At 37.9% G+C, this 22,447-nt stretch overlaps 1 protein-coding gene across 1 annotated transcript in view; it reads right to left on the bottom strand.

Moving 5' to 3' along the window:
* Positions 1-13,228, bottom strand: part of rspo4 (R-spondin 4) — a 32,168-nt gene extending 18,940 nt beyond the window's left edge. Inside the window, exons 1-4 of the mRNA XM_080891916.1 lie at positions 12,772-13,228; positions 5,375-5,563; positions 4,301-4,438; positions 806-1,012 (exon numbers count right to left, since the gene is read on the bottom strand). Of these exons, the coding sequence (XP_080748042.1) occupies positions 806-1,012; positions 4,301-4,438; positions 5,375-5,563; positions 12,772-12,850 (613 nt within the window). The 5' untranslated portion in view covers positions 12,851-13,228. The remainder of the gene's footprint in view (positions 1-805; positions 1,013-4,300; positions 4,439-5,374; positions 5,564-12,771) is intronic.
* Positions 13,229-22,447: the final 9,219 nt, after the last annotated feature.

Below are 22,447 nucleotides of genomic sequence, written 5' to 3'. Positions count from 1 at the left end.
ACAACCGGATTGAATCGTGTGTGTAAATTTTTCAGACAATGACTTAGTTTTTTAAAAAAAAATTTATGTCACAATCTAATATGTCCGACAGACATACTCTGATTAAATTTGATTTTACCATTAATGTAAATCACATATATTTAGCCAAGGTTCACTATTAATTCCCTAGTGGTGCACAACTTTTCTGGAGAGCCTCTGAAAACTTGCTATTTGGGCCCAACTCGCGGTTAAAGAACCACTGCAATAACCTGCAAAACCCTGACCACGACACTGACTTCAGCATTAATCAAAGACTGCCCTGTACAAATTAATGCTTTATTGTATCCACTTAGACTCTTCTAAGCAATGCAAATAAAAAAACTCTGAATCTTTAAATTAACTTTTGCTTCCATTCATCCCCACAACATATGCCCCATAGCTGTCCGTTTCATTCTACACTCCTAGATTATGCTGCAGGGACTAGAAAACTAGTAACGTCTGCCTACAAGTGTTAATTAGAAGTAGCACATGTTGGAATATTTTATAGGGTTCATTCTCCCCCACTTGGCATTATAAAGTGCACAAGTGTGTCAACAACACAGAACAGAACACAATACCAAACACCACAGGGAATTCCACATGTTGGCAGCCCAACATAATAAATAAAGCAGCTAAATGATCAGTGGCATCCGACTTATTAGAAGCAGATGATAGAATCTGTTGTTGTTTCTTAAACCCATTAACCGCTAAATCTTTCAGCCCAGAGTGCACCTACTGTTCGCACCTGTAATTGCCATCCTTCTTACTGGTTCGTATCCTTTCTCACCTGTGGTACACTTTTTTTTCATCCTGCACCTCTGTGTCTCGCTGTGAGGTGGGCAGATTGGTGCTGCTTTATCGTCAGGCGTTTTCCCGGTCTGGCCACCCACCCAAGTCCTCGTCTGCTTACCCCACCTGAAACCACAGGTGACGCCATCCCGGAGACAGACGCTCCACTCGCTCCACTCTCCCACTGGAGCTAGGACACAGTTTTCTAATGGAAGAAATAGAAAAACCTCATCAAAAAGAGTGTTTTAACACAAAACAGACTGTAATTGTCAGTACCAATACAGTAAAAATAATGGCACCAGTAAAGGGTCTGACAATGATTTCATCCCAATATCTAACAGCAGCCTAAACTGTAGAGGTCTGTGTGTCTCTTCGTAGATATTCTTCCTCAGCCGATCTCTGACCCACCATCAAACCAGTCATGCTGAATGTTGTTACAAAAGTGTAACAATGTTATGGCTTCTATAGCGCTTTTGTGTTTGTCACATGTGTTGAGAGTGAACCTGCTCTCATATGTGAAAATCACAGTGCACCAGTGGTGGACCTGCCTATTCTTGTATTCTATAGCAATTGCCATTTGGGTTCCACAGTAACTGTCTGGCAACTGTCTGTTTCAAATTTTTTGGTCATAGACATTCACACTAGTGCCCTGTCGAGGACATTTTGTAGCTTTGACACTAATTATCCTGTTCTTACTTGAACAAAGGAGCAAATACCGGTCCTTCTGATGGGTTAAGCATCTTCTACGGCCCTGTCCAGCTCTCCTAGAGTAACTGCCTGTCTCCTGGAATCTCCTCTTTGCTCTTCAGGCTTTGCTGGATGATAAAGCAAACCTTCTTGCAATGGTACTTACTGAAGTACCTTCCTGGAGGAGCTAAATTACCAATGATTAGCTGTACGTTGGCTTCCAGGCTCTCAATTTACAGGTCGATCTACGTCCCTACCCTCACCTATGGCCACGAGCTGTGGGTAGTGACCGAAAGAATGAGATCGCGGATACAAGCAGCGGAAATGAGCTTCCTCTGAAGGGTGACTGGTCTCTCCCTTAGAGATAGGGTGAGAAGTTCAGCCATCCGGGAGGGGCTCAGAGTAGAGCCGCTGCTCCTCCACATCGAAAGGAGCCAGTTGAGGTAGTTTGGGCATCTGACAAGGATGCCTCCTGGGTGAGGTGTTCTGGGCATGTCCCACCGGGAGGAGGCCCCGGGGCAGACCCAGGACAGACTGGAGAGATTATATCTCTCGGCTGGCCTGGGAATGCCTTGGTGTTCCCCCGGATAAGCTAGAGGTGGTGGCTGGGGAGAGGGAGGTCTGGGCTTCTCTGCTTAGGCTGCTGCCCCTGCGACCCGGCCCCGGATAACGTGGAAGAAGATGGATGGATGGATGGATGGGGCCCAGGTATCACTTTATGCTACCAATAGTGATACTGACCTAGCCAAATGCAAAACTAGTGAAAAAACAGATGAAGTGCTACTAAACTGACCTGATCAATATTGCAGAAGTTTAACTGACTTGATGCTATACTCTGATCAAAATGTGTTCCTTTAATTTTTTTGAGCAGTTTATATTAAGACTAACATTTTATTTCAGACCCTTACAAACACGTTGCTATAATCAAAGGTAGATAAATGCTAGATGAAGAGTTACTACAGTGGTCATTACACTTGCAGTAACTGGCTGAATGGTGAGTGATGTCACCCTCAAAATCAGCTGCTGCAAAAATTTCCAGACAGACCACAAAGGAAAATCGGTAACCTTTGCCAAAACGGAGCAACAATTGGAAATCATTATCATTATCACTGTCAGATTTGAAATAAAGAGATTTCCAGAGACTGTTTTCGGCAGTTGCTTGAGGTGTGTACTAACAGTCAGACATGAAACCCTAACACTGATATGAAAAACAGATGTGGACTTGATGCCAAGAAGCAACAGTAGCTGCAGATGGTGTCTGTAGAAGGCAGAGGAATATCGACCAGTGTCAAATGATGAGTGAGCTCTACAATACATCTCACTTAGTCAGAAGGCAGAGATGATACACAATGAGATATGAAGATAAATTCTAAAACCTCTTTGAAGACCTTTAATATGAATCGTGTGTTGCATTCTGGTTTGACTCCATCAAAAAGAATTTCACTGGGATGAGAAAGAAAGGGAGTAGAGGAGTATAGGACATGTTCCAGAAGAAGGTAGATTTTCCCCCCTTTAAATGTAGCAGTCATGCTGTCATCTTCATTTAATGTGATAAACAGTTTGAAATTCTGTTAATGCCACATCCTTTGCATGTGAAACAAAAGGTACAGGTCAAATTCAGTTTAGCAAAATTATTAGGCAAATTTCAGTGAGATAAAACTCCCGCAAACCACAGATAATCAAATACTCACTCAATCACACATGAAACACAGTAGAGATGTGGCCACAGAGCCAGAGAAGTAGATAAAAGGAGATGAGCTTGGAAGAACAGGCCTGCTGTTGATTAAACCTTTCAGATTAGTTTCACTAATGTGTCCATTGCACAGCAGACCCTCATTTGTTATAGCTGGAGTCAGGAAAGCTTTAGTTAATACACTTCATACAGTAAGTTAGAACAAGAAATAAGATAGGAAACAATATGTTTATTTTAGTTGTACTGCTTAAGAGGTTTTCCGTCAAAAAGTGTTGTAGCAAAAGTGAAATTCATTTGCAATTTCTTTTTTTGTAATTTCAAAAGCAGGCTTGTAGACAATAGTAAATCAGTGTTCATGTTTGTTAGAAATAGAAATAGAAACACATACCTGCTAACTAGCACTTAGTAAACGTAATAAAATACAAGAATTTTACTAACAACAGATGAAACACAGTCATTTGGATAGTCTGTACCACACAGTCCAAGAAGCAGTGGAGCTAGTAGTAGCTAGTCAATGTATGGATGCATTCTGCCCTGAATCCGGTGTGAGAGGAAGATGAAATGCCTGCCTAGAAGCAGAAGAAGTCCTAATACAAATGTGGAAAGACAGATATTATAGTGAATGGGACTGCAAACAATGGCTTGTGTCCTAGGGAAGCAATCCTTCAAATCAACCCTTTAAACTAGCTTTGTACACTGGAGACAGCTCTTGGAGAGTGAAGGAACTCACTCTAAATTGGTGAGATCAAAGCTGTTACTACAATTTATTTTTTTACATGAAGCAATAGCTTTTTACCTACCTAATGTCAATAACAGTGCTAATAGGATTTTAGTCAGGGTGCAGTGAGGAGAGAGACTGACCGAAGGGTGAATGGGTCACCAATCTATTTCAGAGTTGATGTAGAGAAAGACAACCATTCACTCTCAACATTCATTCATTTATTAGTGCTATATTACTATATATTATTATACTATATTAATGCTTATTCCGTTTTCTAGAGGCCATTATCTGTAATAATAATCATGTCAAAATACATTTTTCTCAGGATCACAAACAGAGGGACAAAGGATTTGACTTATTAAGTTACAAATGATATCAAAAGTGTAACTTACCAAGGCAGTCTGTCTGGTGGGCACGAGTTCCCTCTGGGCAGTGGGTCAGACACTTGCCTTTGTAAAGCTGGAAGCCAGGCTTACACTTGGTGCAGAAGTCTCGGCTGAAACATTGCTCACAGTCTGAAGAACGGCACTCTGAGAGGAAACAGATTATCACACACAACGTAGAGTACTTGGGTATTCATTGTTACATGAAAAAGTCAATTTTTCACCTGGTCACACATATTTTCATTTTAGCTGAGAGGGTGAACACAATAATTAAAAAGCTGAATTTGTCCAGTGAGAGCAAAGCTGCTGAAAACTAAAGGTGAAAAAAGAGAGTAGCATCTTTGCTTCCTGAATATCATATGTTTCCTACTGAAACCTGCTGTTATGTCAGGAAACGCAGGAACAGTTAAAACCAATTCACTTTCAGAGAGGTGATTTGTATTTTGCTTTAGTCTTGTTTGCCTTAAGCAGACAGAACGTGTTCTTTTGTGTGCTTGACAGATACAGATTGTGCAATACGTGCATCCAACAAAAACAAACTTTGTGCTGATGACATTTTGAGATGCCAAGCAACTGATTTGTTGTATCTAGAATCTTTATATATTAATATTAGAAGTCACGGTTCACAGAGCAGTCAGGGAAGATTGTGTGCTCTTTCACTGTTTCTCCGAGGTAAGGGCAAATCAGAAAGGATTTTAATATTGCATTTTGTGCTAAGGTTAAGGGGAGTCAGTGATAGTAAATATGTTTGGAAAAGAAATAAAGTGAACTATTGTGGAATCTTTGATTTTCCCAGTAAATGAGACAGAAACTATGTGCTGTTGGGTAAAGTTTTCTTTTCATTTATTAGGACAGCATGTTTCTGGAAAGAATTAAGCAAGGTGCATCTTGAAAAGAAAGAGAAAGAAGAAGTGGTCTGGGACTGCAGACTCTGTGTATGAGTACTGTCGGTTGTTTTTCATTATTTCAGACCTCAAGACAGTTAAGTCATACGTGCTAATGTGAGTAAGACTATCAGCAAATATTTAGTCAGAGATCACAGTCAGAGATCTCTGCAGGGGAAAGTAAAAAAACAAAACGCACTCATGCAGCGGTTGACATCCTTTCCTCTCTGTCCGTAGTGTCCTGCAGGGCAGGCGTGGAGACAAGTTCCATGGTGAGATATCCCCTCCCTCTGCAGGAACAGGAAGAGTCGCTCTGGGCAACGCACGCAGCCGTTGTCCCGGGAACACTCCAAACAGCTCCGACAGTCCTCTGATGTTTCTCTCTGAGCTGCAGGAGACAATAGGAAGACGATTAAGCCAGAGCTGCATTCAGGAGAGGAGTTATTAAAGTAAAAGTAGAGGAGGGAGCGAGTAAGGAATAAATAAAAGCCAGGAAGCGAGAGGATGAGGAAGGAAAGGAGAGACCAAAAATCCTCAAGATACCAAGAGAATTTCGGGAAAGATCCACTGCTGAAAATCAACACATTACCAGGAACTCTATAAAAATCATGCATCAAAGCGTTACAGTATTTCACTCCATCAAATAGTTGTAGTAATTGCTTTCGTAATGGCACACACTTCTTTTTGAGGTTCAGCATCTTTGATATTTCTTAGTTTGCTGCCTTGTTAGCTCGAATAGAGAAGAGCACAGAGTGTGATGCTGTGTCTATATGTCCTTTTAGCTAACTCCTTACATGTACATTACCAGGTGCACAAAGGAAGTTGTGTCCTGACAAAGCTTACATGTCACTCTGACGATGCACTCCTGATGACTTGATAGTCTAACACTTTCTTGGTATGAGTAGCTCTTTAGAAACTGTAGGTCGCTGATAATGAGTAGGCTTACGTTTAGTAAGAAATATTCTTTATTTGACATGAAAACAGCACCAACGCTCTTTTTGTTCATCGAGGACTCCCTGCTACTGCAGAGGTTACAGACTGAAGCACTGATCAGTAACTCAACTTATAACTTATAATGACTAATAGTGGGATTTTTCTTTCATAAAAATAAAATTTAGCTCTACAACGTTTTGATAAATATATTATTATCACATATTATTAAGTGACATATGTCAACAAGTAGATATTTTAATCTATTTCTATCCCAAAAATGTGATATGTACTGTAACAGTGAGGTACAGTATGACAGTCAAGCTTAGATCTAAGCCAAGGTAAGTCTTATATTATAACAAAAGCAAGTGGCTGTGTCTGCTTCCAGGTACAGAGAAGACTCGACAAAGAAAGAAAGAATGCTTTCAATCCATCGGGGATAAGGAGGGATATGGAAAGACAAGCAAGGTAGGATGGAAATTTGGATTGAGCAGCAGACAGCGAGTGTGCGTGAGTCTGAGCAATCACACTCTGATCCTTGTGGGTCACTACATTCACCTTGTTATGTGTGGCTGTGGTTTAGGATGTGTTTGTGTGCAAAAGCAAAAGTGAAACCTGTCTTAAAAAGTTTTCAAAAACCCAAATCATGTTATTCATTCATAGATAAAGACACAGAAGATCATGTAACGTCAAGGCAACTATGAAAACATTTAATCGTGTATAGTCTTGTTTAGTTTCTCATTAAATGTTGACCTTTTTTTGACTGTCAAATCAAGAGTTACGAACAGCTTTTTAACAGTTTTTTCTTATAATCATTCAAGGGTTGGAGCTGGCGTTTTAAGTTTTGTGCATAATTATCTTTAGTTTTTAATTTTTGGTTTTCTTTGGATTGTAAATTGGTGAAATCTAGCTTTCTTTTCAGTCCTGAGCTTTAGTTACTGATTTGAGGGTTGTATTTAGTTAGTTCCCCTGTTGGTTTCCATTCTGTTCCTCCTTCTGTCTCATCTGTATTTGTTTCCTCATCACTGTCCCATGCCTCACTCTCAATATTTCTGTCTGTTTTCTTTAGTTACTTCCTGTGTTTACTTTGAGGCTTAGTTTTCCTAAATCATGGGATGTGCAGCTTTTCTTCCTGTCCCTGCTTTGATTGTCTTTAGTTGTGTTTTGGTCCCCAGCTGTTTCCTCTTTCCTTAATTCCTCTTCTGTATATATCATCCACATTAGTGTGGGTTCCCCTTTGCTTTTCCTTTCCTGCGGGTTTTTTTCTTTTCTGGATTAACAGATTTCTTTAATAGGTGTCCTGTTAGTTTAGATGAGAAGCAGTGAAACTAGTTGGAAAAACATGTCCTGTGAACTCTTTCATCTTTCAAGAAAGGGCAAAGATTTCATTTTAGAGCTTCTGTTAATTATTAGGACTATGATTTTTTTTTTAAGTGAAATAGAAATAAAACGATTAGTTAAAAAGCTCAGAAACATTTAAAAAGTGGACTACATTATGAAAAGTTTAAAATTATTTTTTTTGTACGTATGCATGTTCTCATACATATAAAATCTTTAACTGCACCTGATACCATAAAAAGACATTTTGTGACAAACTATCAGTCTATTAATGTTAAATAAGCTGTTCCTCTCACGTCTGTCAATAGTCCGTTTATGACCATAGACTTTATAAGAAGAGTGATCCAGCACCTGTTTGCAGTCTGCTGTTTTGAAGGCACTATTTAATCATTGTATCTGTCACCATCTTTAATTTTTAGAAACAGAACTCACCATATCTGAATGAGATAGTGGAGCTAAATTAATGCATTCACACTATTATCATTAGTTATTATTAATCTCTGGCACTCTTCCATTGTGTGTCTTTGGTCCTCCCATCACCCTCAGCATGTCGTGGCAGATGACACGTTCTGCATGAGGTTCCTGCTAAAAGAGTTTTTCCTTCCCACAGTCGCCTAATGTTTGCTCACAGGGGACTCATTTTTGGCGTTTCTCTTAATTATTGTATCAAGTGCCTCGAGGTGACTTTGGTTGAGAACTGAATATAATTGCATCGCAAAGATATACAAGCTACATGGATTTAGCAAATAAGGTTAACTTGTCTTAACCATCATATAAATAAAATAATGGAATTTCATTCACCAAAATTTGAGCAGAATGCAAAATGTATATAATATATATTCTGTTTTCATATATATATTTCACCTATGAAAACATCTTTAGCCCTACATGACAATAGTGCTTTGGTAATTTTTCTTTTTATGAAACACTAAATCAAATGTAATAGGTTCTACTCCTTTGAAGAGGTAATTAAAATTTCTGGTGTTGAAGATTTGTTTTCAAGTGATCTTGGCAGAGTTACTAAAGATAACAGATTTCCAAAGACAGAGTTTTCAACTCCAGTGCAGAGTGGAACAGAGCAGATTTCCCCAGAATAACTCAGTGATCCATTTGGGTTTTGAGACCCGCTGAGCTCTCAGCTCATTGTCTGAAAAACAGTTCTCTACACATATGCTATCGATCTGCAGGCTTAAGGGACTTACAGAGGAGCGGCAGGTTAAGGTAGCGTAAAACGCTAAACTTTGACCTCGTATGGGATTGCCCTGGGTTTTTAACAAGCACCAGGTGTAACAAGATCTGTTGGGGTTTCAGGGAAAGATGTTAACATTTTGGAAAGAGCTTACACCCTAAAACACAATTCACAAAACTGGAGTATTTAAGGAAAGTGACGGCATAACGATCACTGAGATTAGTAAGTTTAAATAGGAAAAATAAGGAAACAATATTGTATAATGGTTTTGAAGCTAACAAGTTCTCCAACTTGTCATATCCATATGAGCAGTTTGTTCCTGATGTCTGAAATTTCAGCTTGCAGCTGAGTTGACATATGATGCTGTTTATTTGTGTGTAAGTTAAGAACTTTAAAAAAAATGCAATGAACCCTATAATGAAAATCTAAGTTGTGTTTCTTTACATGGTATATGTAATCTAGTTAAAAAACCCAATCAAAAAACAAACAAATCCTGGTTATGCTATAAGTTTATATATTTAAGTTAAAATGATCACATCTATTTTAAAATATATTCTTAACAGGAACAGATATGTTTCAACAGTGCTCCATAATGTGTACATTAACTAGAAAAAGGTGGAGATGCACACTAAAAAAACACAAGCTGTAGGGGTGCTACCGTCATGTCCCAATGTCCAGACACTTGACAGCAGCCGAGTCAAAAATGTGCTGCAATTTAACATCTTTTTCACCTCTTGATCTCCCAGCTTGTGTTACATTTTCATCTACTTTCTACTAGCTTTAAATGTTGTTATGGAGCCCCTGGAGATCTGTAAAACCTTCATAAGGTGTTTGCACAACATTATTGATTTGAGTGCATAAAACTGTTACCTTATGTGACATTAGAGCTCTGCATGATGGTCCTGATAGGCTGTTTTGTCTTCTGATGCAGCTTTGTTTTTAATTGTTTTTATGTTAACTATAATAAATGGGAAATATAAGGAGACTCTGTAGATTTTTCTCTTTATATGTTATACTTGTTTTGATTACTGTCTGTTTTCAGTGCAATGATGCAATGTTCTTCATCTTCTATGCTGTTTCAAAGAAGGTTGCTCAATAATTAGTCAGACTTTTCTTGCAGATGTAGCAGCAATTGCTTAATATTGACTGATGATTTCATGTTTAATGCTGCTACACACACTTTGATGAACAGGGGCATTGATTCAGTAGTTTTCTAAAACATAATGCTCCCCCCCAATTTCCTGGGGCTCGTTTTTAAAGATTTTGACTCTTTAAAATTCTTTGACTTTATTCTTTACCTATTTATGTTTTCCCAACAGGCAAAATCATTTAGCCAAAATTGTTGGTGAACAGACATGGATCACTAGTAGCATCCAAGTGGCAGTCTTAGAAAGTGAAACATAAAGCCTTTGCAGAACCTCCACCAACTGTACTGCTGGTACCAAAAAATGAGCCATTCCCTGTAGACTCCCATGTTAAAACGCTTAACTTTACAGCATGACAAATAGTTTTGGTCTCTGTAACTATTTTACCAATCGTAACGACTGTATGTGTTATGATTTTTTCCTGTAACTCACTGATTTCTGTTGTATTAATGATTAAAGATATGCATTACTGGGGGGCGACTTTGAGTTTTGGGTTGCAAACCAGACCAATAACTATCAAAGAAGTCTGTGCTTTATATAGTATTTGCATATTTGTGGTGCTGCTATTAATGCACATTTAAAGAAGTTTGGACCTCTGCAGCTACTGCACCATTCCCTTCAGCAAGCCTGCTCTGTAACGTTACGTGGTCTGCCACTTTACGGCTGAGTTGCTGTGGTTCCTAAATGCTTCCACTTTCCCATAATGCCACTTAGAGTCTGAGAGAAGAAATTTCATAAACTGACTTGTTGCAATGATGGCATCCTATCAGAATACCAAACTCATTTTTTAGCAACAATTTGTAAAGGCAGACTTGGTGCTCATTTTTATACACCTGTAACAATCGGACCAGAAACACCAGAATTAAAAAATTAAGATGCGTGGCTCACCCCTTAATGTATAATCATAAATGTGTAGCCAGTGAGAAAAGTACTAACTACTTTCAAAGTTCCCAGTGCCATTGCTACAGTATAAAATATAAAACATTGGGTAAACAACTTCTCTAACACCTGTGCCCACAAAGTCTTTACTTTGAGTAATACAGACAGACCTGGTAGATGCAGACAGGCAATGATTTGACTAAAACTCAGTGTGCTGCTCAAAAAAGGCTTAAGTCATCCAAACTTAAATGGTACTTTGCTTCATTGCACATTACAGACTTGGATGATGTGTCTCATAATAATGGTGCAGTTCTTACTTATTTTGCAAGTTGTTATGCTGTCATATTAAGTCTTTTGAGTGTGTGAGAGGAGTAGGTGGAAGCATTTTTCTACAATTTTCTGTTGTTTTTTCCCCCATTGAGTGTTTTTTTTTTTTACTACAGTCGGTCATAAACATGAATACTGATAGAGTGAGGGATAATTGCAGGAGAAAAAAGAGCAAACAAGGAATGAAGAGAAAAGACAGATTAAAATTAAGCTACTTTCTGCTGCTCCCTAATTCACAAGTGGTCGTCCCAGCTGGTAGCTCCTCATGTTTGATTTGACAGAGTTTTACATGGGATGCCCTCCCTTTCCTGACACAACCCCTGAGGAATTTGTGCCTCCTCCCGGGAAGGAAAAATCAAATGACAGCATAAATCTCCGTGGTAAAAAGAGATGAATGCTGACAGCAGGTCAAGCAGTCATTCCAACAGCTAGCATTTAACCCTTTAGACCTATAAATGCAATCCAACATTAACCTGTTCTAAGGTATTAGCATCAAATGTCATCCAGTATGCAATGTTCAGCTCGTATAATGTATTACTTTTTAAGTAGGACTTTTTATAAGTCATTATAACTTGCATATTTTACAGGCTATCTTCTAATGTGTTTGGTTAATGTTCTTGCCTAATTTGGGAAACATTGAGGATTAAAGATTCCACTTTAGGAATTGCATGAAGTTGTTTACATATGCTGTACAGTAGTAGCCATTTTGTGGCAATGATTTAATTTTAAATGTGAAACATGATAAAGATGACTAAATAATAAATTATTCATGTGTCATGTTACCATCTGTGTGCGTCCAGTGCCATCACATGTTTATCATACGCACATGACAGAATTAAGATTTTGAAAATGTATCTCTCATTCTTTCAATTTGCCTTTTCACTACCTGAATTGGAAGCGCATAAACCTGAGTGAGTGTTAGTGGCAACTGATGGCTTTATGAAGCCCCTATAATTATTATCTTAACACTTGACCTCTAGGTGGGTGATGGGGGCAGAGAGAAAAATGTTACAAGCCAGAATGTTGGTCTAATTGAGACCGGATCCCCCTCTATTAGTCTCTGATTTCTTAGGAAATACCAGACACCGGTGAGCATGAGGGTTACCACAGACCTGTGTGGCTGTGGTCTGGACTGTTTTCAGAGGGATTGGATAAGAAAGTGATTAGAGACAAATCTGGATCTGGAGATAATTCCCAAACACTGTGACTATATGCTGGTACAGAGTTTAACAAGAAAAGACAGGCTAGTTTATACACTGAATACCGAGGAAATAAAGTAATTCGTGGAAATAAAAAGTGATTCTTATTTAAAAGAAATAATCTATGTACAATAAGTTCTGTAGAATGTTTCTGAAATACTTGTTTTGTGGGTGTCTGGAGTAATTAACATAAAAATGGATCTTTCTGTGTTAGGTGATTTAATTAGACCAGATAAATATCATTATGATGATGATAAAGTTATATGAGAGCTGTGTAAACAAGAACTGCATCAACCTAAGCTTCTTTAATGACACCTGCTCTCTAGTGTAAGCATGTCCTAAATGATAATGATGATGATGATGATGATGATGATGATGATGATGAATAAATATATATTTGTATCGTTTGTCTGTATCGTTACGTTTTTAAAATAATGCACAAGTATCTCCAGTTGGTTCCTGTTTTGTTGTACATGTGGAACATAAGTTCATTTGTTAAGAAAGTGGGAAAAAATTGAAACTGCTGTAATTGCTGTTGTAATGCTATCATGCTAACAGCCTCTTTGTGGTCTTTTCATGGTGTACTCACCACTTTGCTTCTGCATGATGCCGGACCCCATCCTGATCACTTCACATAACAAAGACATCACAAGGAGTGGCAAATGCATCTGGGCTGCTGGTAAGCACCCGTTTCAGCGCCGGGTTGCGGACATCTGCAAAGACTCCAGGGTTTCAGTTGAAAATATAGTTCCACTGTGAGGCACAGAAAGAAACGAGAATAGAAAGGGGCAAAGACTCAGGGTTTAAAAGACGTAGGGGTGGATGGAGATGAAGGGAAGAAGATAAACGTGAGGGACCAAAGCAGAAATAAGAATGAGTGCTGACGTGAGAGAAGAGAGGAAACACAAGGAAAAAAAATCCTTTTTCTCTTTGTCCTGTTTCGCAGAGATGATTTAGGGCTGAGATGATGAGACAGGCAGCCATAGACAACAAAGAAGAGCACAGGAGAGAGACGGATAGGTGGTGAAGAAAGCAGAGAGGCTTGTCTGCTTCCTCAGACTGGCAGATTGGAGGGAAAACTCTACATTTAACTACCACTGTCAAATTTGCGATAAACGAGCTCCACTTATCCCACAACCATCTTTAACCCTTTAAGGCTGCACTCTCAGCCCTAAGTGGTTCCATATTTCCAGCTTGATCTTTAGCCTCCTCCTCCTGGCTCAGTCTATTGTTGTTCAGTCTCTTTTTTTTTATTATCCCTGTTTATTTATTTTTGTGCAAGTACTGGGCAGCTTTGTTTTCTATGGCAAAGTCAGTAAACTTAATTTGACCACCTTGAAAAAAAAAAGCAGCTGGAAACAGCAGAGCTAAGACTCTAAAATGTGATTATAGCCTGCCACGTTTTGGCAATTGATTCGTTGTGCCTGTTTGGGTAAGTAGTCAGGTAAGTGGGCAAGGGCAGGGCAAATTCATCTCTTTGGTGGACCCCAAACCTCAGTCGCTGGGAATTTGTTTTGATTATACAAATATATGACAAAATACATCACTACACCCATTTTTGTTAGTCTGTCTGATTTGGTAGGTTTTTAACTTAATATAAAATATAGAATCCACCATTTGGATTTTAGGATGTTTTAACAGCAAGTCAGCCCTGGTCAAAATTACTGCACTAGTTGCTAATATGTTTGGCATCAACATGTTTTGCAACTTACACATCATACTAATAAAAAACATTATCCAGTCTTTCAAAACATGCTTCCCTTTTTCTAATTATTGGTGTAAAATGTTATAATAATATGACATTAAGAGACACTGTCACCATAAAAATTATTCATTTGTTTTCTAGATGTAGACTAGAAAGAATGGCTTATTTTATTTAATACACATTTATATTTCACAATATTAAGCCCTTCTAAAAAAGAAACAAAAAAATCCCACTGCATGGCCGGCAGTGTTGTGGCTTTGACTCACATGTTGCATGCTATTCCCTTTTGTTTGTTCTGTTTTTTTTTTCCATCCTGTTTATTAAGAACAACCTTAATGTTTCATGTCATGTCTCTATTTAGACTAATTGTCTTTTAAACTGAAGCTGATTTAAAGACTGACTCACAGCAGCCTTAATTACTAGATCAAAGATACAGATTTATGTAGCAGAGAAAATCTTTTTGTTTTTTTACAGTCTAGAAAAGAAAACAGTTATGGTGATTTGGATTTGTTGCTGGCACCAGTGGATGAACCCCATTGCTCACTGGCAAATTTCTTATGGGAAAGAATTACATATTAAAAATTTTTTTTAAATCCTCATACTGCCTACCACTGATAAACAACTTTATGTCTCTGAGACGGAGCTTTTTCCAGCAGTTTGGACGATCTAAGAACCCATCAGTGAAAGGTTACATGTTTAAATGTACTGGCAGCTAACAGATCCAAATCTTAAGACTAGTAAGATACTAAATTCAGAACCTCCTTAAAACCACAGATGTGTATTTGTCCCGTCTCTCTCTCTCTTCACCCGGTTCTCCCTGAGCCTGGTTCGACAAGAGGCTTCTTCCCATTAAAAGAAGGTTTTTCCATCCCTTTGTCATCAAGTGCTCGCTCAAAGGGGGTCAGCTAATTGTTGGAATTTTCTCTGTATTATTGTAGGGTATTTATCTTATAATATAAATAGCCTTGAGAGAACTGTAATTGTGATTTGATGAAAAAGTGAATTGAAAATGTTTAAAATGAATGCGAGTAGCCATGATAGTAAAATAGTTTGCAAGGATTCAGCTGTATTTAAACAATTTCCTTTTTAGAATTTGGTTCTCATATAGAGCTTTTCTATTCCACCTGAGCACTTTATACAACCTGCTGCATTCACACCTCCATATACCTTTTATCTAACTCACACATGTTTATGCTCCAGTGAACACACTGGAGAACAATCTGGGGTTAGTATCTTGCCCAAGGATATTTGACATGCAGACCAGAGCAACCAGGGATTGAACCACCAACCTTCCAATTAGTAGGTGACCTGCCCTACCTCCTCAGCTACCTCCTATTCTATGCCACTGCTTTTAATTTTAATTTAATAACAGATTTTCTCTAATGGCATCAACCAATCAATATAATGTTTACAATGAATCAAGAGTCATACAAATTATTTAGACTTGGACTGTTAGTTTGACAAAATAAAATCAGTGATGTGACCGAACTATGAAAACAAATAATTTTGGGATTCTAGAATCTGCTTTAATAGACAAACCACTGAAATGTTAAAAACAAAAGCTTTCAGTCTGTAAAAATAGAATTTGTTTTTCTTGAGGTCCAGTAGAGATGACTCTATGGAGATACAAGGTTTTAATTCGTTTCCCTCTGCACACATTTAGCAATACTGCAATCCCTCGATTGACTGTCAGGCTTCCACATTAAGATGTTTTCAGACCACAGCCTTTTTACAGAGTTGGACAGAGTAAACTGTGGCTTGTGGTGAAATTAGAAGAAGACAGACATCAAGTAAGAAGAATTGGTGTCTGAAGCTCTGCCCGTGTTTGCACTGATGATGGTAAGTTTAGTCTTGATTTGAGATTTGTTCTAAACATGTTCAGCAGGGTGTTAGTGTCCCACTATGTACACATACATGGTGAACTGTAAAACAGCCTCTAATTAAATTACTTGAAATTATACGCCTTGAATATACTGGTTTTAGAGAATTTACTGTCTACTGTGTGCTTCATCTGTCTGCTGAAGGGGTCCTCTGTGCCATTTCAATTCTGACATCACTATTGAGAAAAACTCCCAGATGGCAACAAACTTTTCCTGAAGGCACACAAAGCACGATAGTGCTGTCACAGTGTTGCAACAACAACTAGTAAACCTTTGCTGTCAAGAGAAAATCTGCTGACTAAAGCTGCTTTTCAACCCAAAGAACTTTTAAAAGAACCAAAAAGTTTATTGGATTGTTTACTGTGTTTTCAGAATGTTGGGCACAATATTTGATAAAAATATGAAACATGAAATGTGAAACATAATAAGATGAAACAGAGTAGCCTCTAAAAAGCAGATCGTTTTTCATGTGTTAACTTTCTGCTGCAAAAACACTAAGTTAAGGAAATTAGCAGTAGCAATAATTTTATTAGATAATTTTATTAGACAATAGCATTAGCTTTTTATGATAACAGCCTGAGTTTTCCATAGAATTTTGAAGTGAGACACTATAACAAGCTGCCCCTGTCCTGTAGGTTGTGTTAATGCATCTAGTGGACTAATATGTTGAACAACTACTGATGACATGTAACAAGGATGCTGTCAGGTCTTTAGATTCATTCTAGGTTATGGTGAGTTTTGGTTTTAAGCTAAACACAGAGGAGAATGGGCCATTGTGATTGCTGTGACTACACTATGGAACAGTCTGCCCATTTAAATTAGGATCTCTCCAAACCCTTGACATTTTAAAATCCCATCTGAAAACACATCTTGACTCCCTAGCTTTTAATTGTGACTGAGTTTTGGTTTTGTTCTCTTTGTGTGTGCTATATTCCTAGTATCTCTGATTTTTATTATCTATATTTCCAGGTCACAGGTTCTAGTTTTTTTGTTAGTTTCCCTTTGTTTCCAGTCTGTGATTTTCATTAAATTATGTCATTTTTAGTTATTATCTTTTGTGTTCCCTTTCTCTGTCTCCCCAGTCAATCATGTCTTCATGTTTATCTCCCGTCTCTGTATTAAGTTCATGTGTCTTGGTTCTCGTCTCAGTGTTTGTTACTTCCTTTTTCGTAGTAAATAAATAAGTAACAAAGGAAGTAACAAAGAAGTGTTTGTTACGTCCTTTGTTACTAATTCTGATAGTCCCTTGTCTTGTTTTGCTTCCTCTTGTCTCTTAGCTTAACTCCATTCAGCTGTATTCTCTTGCGTTTCCTATCTTTCTAATTATCTGGTGTATGTATATATTGTCTCAGTCTTTCCTTGACCTTTGTTGAGTTCTCCCTCTTAGTTGTGTCTGTCCTAGTTCTGTGTTTTCTATAAAAAGTGAAGGTTTCTGGTTTTTGCTCCTGGCTTACTTATCTTTATATTGTTTTTTAGAGTTTGCAACAAAGCCGAATTTGAGTTTTACTTTGTACTTTGGAGTTCTGCTGCACAGACACCTTGAATGAGATATTGTTCAAATGTAACAAAGGATGAGAGTGAGGGTGTGCCGTTGTTGATCTTGGTTTACTGCTTTCCAAAGTGGGATAAGATGAGCATTGTCAATAAATTGGACTTAAACACCCAAAATGCTAGGCTTAAAGTAAACAAACAGGTTTTAAAAGCTATTGTAAAATAAAATGAAAAACTAGAAGGTATATGATGGGTATAGAATATTTCCCCCAAACTTCCCTGTCCCCTCTATTTTAGATCTGAATTTTGTAGACGGCTTAGTTACATGCATTTCTTTTTAGTTACCATATAGCCAACTATGCATTCTCCTCCGTTTATCCAATTCATTAAGATTATGTATTAGCATAATTATACTAAGACCGAATGGATCCCAAAAATAAAAATAAAGTATGAGAACCAGAAAAGATTACAGAAAAAGATCCTATTAAGTAGAATTTGAAAGGAAAAACTACTATACTGGAAGTATGCTAGCTATATTTACATTAAAATATTTAATAGAAAAATATTCCCTTGTGTTACTAAAATGATCAAGTCTAAACAAATGCACTGATATTAGGTTTCCCTGCTTCATGCCTACTCCTGGTAGGCAGTGCTGTGTAGCTCTCCATCATCTATAAAAGAAAAAAAAATCTGGAATGTCATTTGATAATGGGGAAAATATGTTTTATAGAGGAGCGAGCTCAAAAAACATATAAACAACTCACTGAAGTATGCAGAGTACCAGGTATTAGAGTCCAAAAAACAATTAGGTGAGCGACCATAAAAGGGTCTGCATGTTTAGCAAAAAGAAAAATGGTATTTTGATCTGTTTCAGAAATGCTTCATTGCACGCATTTCCTGACTCTCAAAGCTAAGGAACGCTGTAAACTTTTACTCAAAAGAAAGGCCATCAAAGAAATGGCAGAGTGGAAAGTTTGCTGTTCCTCACAGGTGCTGCTTTTATCAGGAATGTGCAAAGTAAATGGGTTTAATTCCTTTGTAAACTGCACAACATGAATCTGTCACTATCAACAACTAAACAACTAAATGTGTTAGAAAATGTTTTTTTAACAGTCAATGTGAGGTGGTGTGTGTTTAAGCAAATGATACTTTGATCTTAAAAGTCAGTCATGAGTCATGACCAACTTATCACCACAACTGACTGCACAGAGTCTTCCATCATGGTAACTGAGGCAGGCTATTAAAATGTCAAACTGCTGTTTTTTATTGACTGACCAACCTTTATTTATCCTACAGACACAAACTTAACCAGCTGCTGACAGACTGCCACTAAACACATTGTTAGCACACACTCAACACAGATACACACAGTTAGCGCTGGTTTGGGCATTGGGAGTTGGAGGGTGAAAATATTTTCTTCACTGTAGTAGTATTTCACTAACAGTCAGTTACCACAATGTGATGTAGTGAGTAAATGGGTGCTTTGCACATTTAGAATACTTAGATTCATAGTTATGTGAAAAATACACTCACCAGTAGAGATGTGAAATGATAAGAAATTAGCAATTAGCAGGTATCAGTTTGATTCCTTATTTATTCTCACTGGATCTGCTTTGAGAATAAAGCAGCTAAGGAGCATATTAAAGACATTACATTCCGCAGTTAATTAATTGCATGCTGTGTGGTTAAATGTTTTCACATGTTTGGGGTAGTGCTGTCAGCGTTAATCTCGTTAAAATGATGTTAAAGCCATAACCGCATTAACGTGGCAAATCTCGTTAGCAAGTTAGCACGAATCGCCCCGTGCATGGGGCTGCACGGCGTCAACGCGTTAGCGCCATTTTAATGAGATTAGCACTGACAGCACTAGTTTGCAGTATTTCACCATATTATTGCGATCAGTGTTGGGGTCATCGCTCAAACAGTAATGACCCCAAGTAATGTATGACACATATTACACACTTTTCTTAAAAGTAATGCAGTATGTTACTTAATTACTCAGAGGCAAAAGTAATTCATTATAATACTTGTTAAAATACTTTCGTGTTATCAGCCTAGATGCTTGCAAAGAGCCAAAGTTGTGTTAGTTGCATAATGCTGTTTTTTCTTTCCTGGATGCAGTTTCCACTTTAACATTGCACTTTTGTCATTCTGTGCAATAATAATAAAAGTAACATCCATATCCATGCTATAGACTGTGCCACTCTATCCCTCCTGCAACACGCACTGAAATCAGCTGTAGTAGCACAAGTGCAAGTGAAACTAATTGATAAGCAAGCAGACTAACATTTCCAAGGAATTGAAATACTGTTAACGGTTTCTGTAGGGAACCAGTTTTCAATTCTCATCCCTACTCACCATTCACTTGGGAAAAACTACACCTACATGTAGACTGAAGTGCTCATAAATATTAAATTAGCCAATCACGAGGCAGGAAGGCATTTACAGTGTTGGTCAGATATTTGCATTCACCCTGTCAAAGGAAAATTGTTTTTATATAATGTGATCAGCTCCATGAAATGTGCTTTTTATTGATCACTAAGCAATCTACATGTCTACGTGACTTTTCACCTAATAACTTTTGTAATGAACTTATTCAGCTACTAACCGCTTCCTGTTTTCAGAGAACAGTTAGATGTAGAAAAGGGAAAAACCTGTTGCTCTGAGTGACGTTGTTATTTTTGTACACACACACACACACACACACACACACACGCACGCATGCACGCACGCAAGCACGCACAGAAAAGTATAAATAAAGAACGCAGACAGTGATAAGACGCAGGTCGCAGGTCGTGCGTCTATGACTGCCCTCACGAGTAAAAGACAACTGCAGTGTTTGTGTTTTCTAACTCAGGTGTCTTAGCTGAAGAACTATGGGGTGATTTAAAGAAATCCCCTGTCACACCCATCATGGGTATTGTTAAGGTTTTACTTTTTTTAATCTTTGGCTTAGGCTCCCAGAGGTCCTGCTTTCACAGTTGGGGTTTCATTCCACTGAGACGAACAGTCTAACCACCAAACACCTCTATCTAATTTCTGTTCATCAAAAAATCATGTTCATTCTTTCTAATGATCTCTCCTTATTGAAATTGTTTTCTCAGTTCTGCAAAAGGATATTGTTTGTAGTGACTAGGTGTTTATTACTAACTGCATTTTTGTTGTGTCAGATGGCACGATTAAAATAGCATCATGGATTTCAAATAGCGTCATATTAAAGTTCCTGAGCAATCTAGTTTGTAGTTTCTAAAATACATGTTTTACTTTTTATTTCTGAATTTGAAAAACAAAAGGATCAACAACCAAATCACAGGAATCAGCATCAAACAAACTGATGGGAGTAGCTATTCTCCAAAATATTCTTTTTTTTCAACTAACATTTTAAGACACAAGCTATGTTCAATATCAGAATTAAACTTTTCATCAATTTTGATAGGATCCAAATCTCTCCAGCTGGCATACCAGAGGTGTGGACTCGAGTCACATGATTTGGACTCGAGTCAGACTCGAGTCATTAATTTTATGACTTTAGACTTGACTTGAAAAAATGTTCTAAGACTTGTGACTTGACTTGGACTTTTACACCAATGACTTGGGACTTGAATTGGACTTGAACCGGTTTACTTGAAAAGACTTGATATTTTACCCCAAATATAAAATTTAACATGCATATTATATAGAGATTGAAAATGTGACGTCATTCACGGGTAGAACCGCAAAGGATTCTGGGAACTCGTGGCAAGCGGTACTAGCGCACGCAGGCTTTCAATTAAAATCAGTCACACAGCGATAAAAAGAAACACAAAAATGGCAAGAAGCTGTTGTATCATTAACTGCAATAACCGGTCGCATGACAGCCACGGGAAGCCGACGGGTAAAGAGATCGGTTGTTATCGGATTACGTCGTTGAAGAGAAATTGTTCAGCCATGTTTCCGAAGTAACAAAGACGCGACGGATGGCCTGGATCGCAGCCATTCAAAGATCAAATATAACGTCCCAGAACACTCCAGCTCACAGGTTAGTCTGCTCCAAGCATTTACACGAAGGTCAGTGTTTTTTAGTAGTTAATACGTCATTTTCATAACATAATTAGTGATATAGGTTACAAGCAAGTCTGGCGCTGAACAGAAATTGTCGCGCTATGCTCCTTTATTTATTGTGCATAAATAGTGAATTGTCCTGACACAATATTGCGTTTCGCTTCTGTTATTATGGTACATTGACAAAAACATATACTTTTATTCACAGGATAAAACAGGTTTTTTGTATCACTAATTGCCCAGTATGATTACAGCATACAATATTATTGTCACTGCTACATTTCTGTGATGGTACCAGAAATTATTTCCACTGCTAATTAATTACCATTGAGCTCAAAGGTCCTATTAATAAACGGTTAACGAATGTGTATTTATGAAGACAATTTGTGAGACTGGTAAACTTATGATACGTACGATGGTCTTTCGTTCTACACGGTGCATTTCAAGGTCCTGTACCCATCCGTCGGTAAACTGTACCTGGGCTTGTTGCAGTGACCGGAAGTTACTAAACTTCATGAGTGTATGCACTCACTCCAAGAACCGTATGATTATAAATATGCATATAAATATGCTACAATGAGATAGCTGACTTCATCTAACTAGCAAATGTTGTCCAGGCTACGTTGGTGATACAGTTTTTTTTAATGTGTATGATATTTTTGTCATGCGATTTTAAAGCTGGTCCTACAACCGCATCCAAGAATAACATGCAGCTTATCTCAGAACTGTCGGTGAAAATTATTCTTGGAGCTAGGTTTAATTGAGCTGCATTTTAAAGAGGTGCAATTTCACAATTTGTGTATATTTTCTAAGTTCACTATTTTGTCATGTGTTGAGAAAAACACAGATTTAAAATTACATGGTCTAATATTTACATTTAGCATATAACTGCAACATTATTTTTTCGTTGTTTTTTTTTTAAAGACTCGAAAGGACTTGAAATTCAAAGTTTCAGACTTGTGACTTGACTCGGACTTTTACACCAGTGACTTGAGACTCGACTCTGACTTGCCTGACATTACTTGAGACTTGAGGATAAAGACTTGAGACTTACTTGAGACTTGCAAAACAATGACTTGGTCCCACCTCTGTGGCATACCATACAAAGATGGGCCTCCAAGTCCCCCGAACCTCGTAACCCCACATGC

This window comes from Rhamphochromis sp. 'chilingali', assembly GCF_963969265.1.
Source record: "Rhamphochromis sp. 'chilingali' genome assembly, chromosome: 9".
In the NCBI taxonomy this organism is placed as follows: Eukaryota; Metazoa; Chordata; class Actinopteri; order Cichliformes; family Cichlidae; genus Rhamphochromis; species Rhamphochromis sp. 'chilingali'.
The sequence above is the reverse complement of the archived record's forward strand: the minus strand, read 5'-3'. Positions and strand labels throughout refer to the sequence as shown.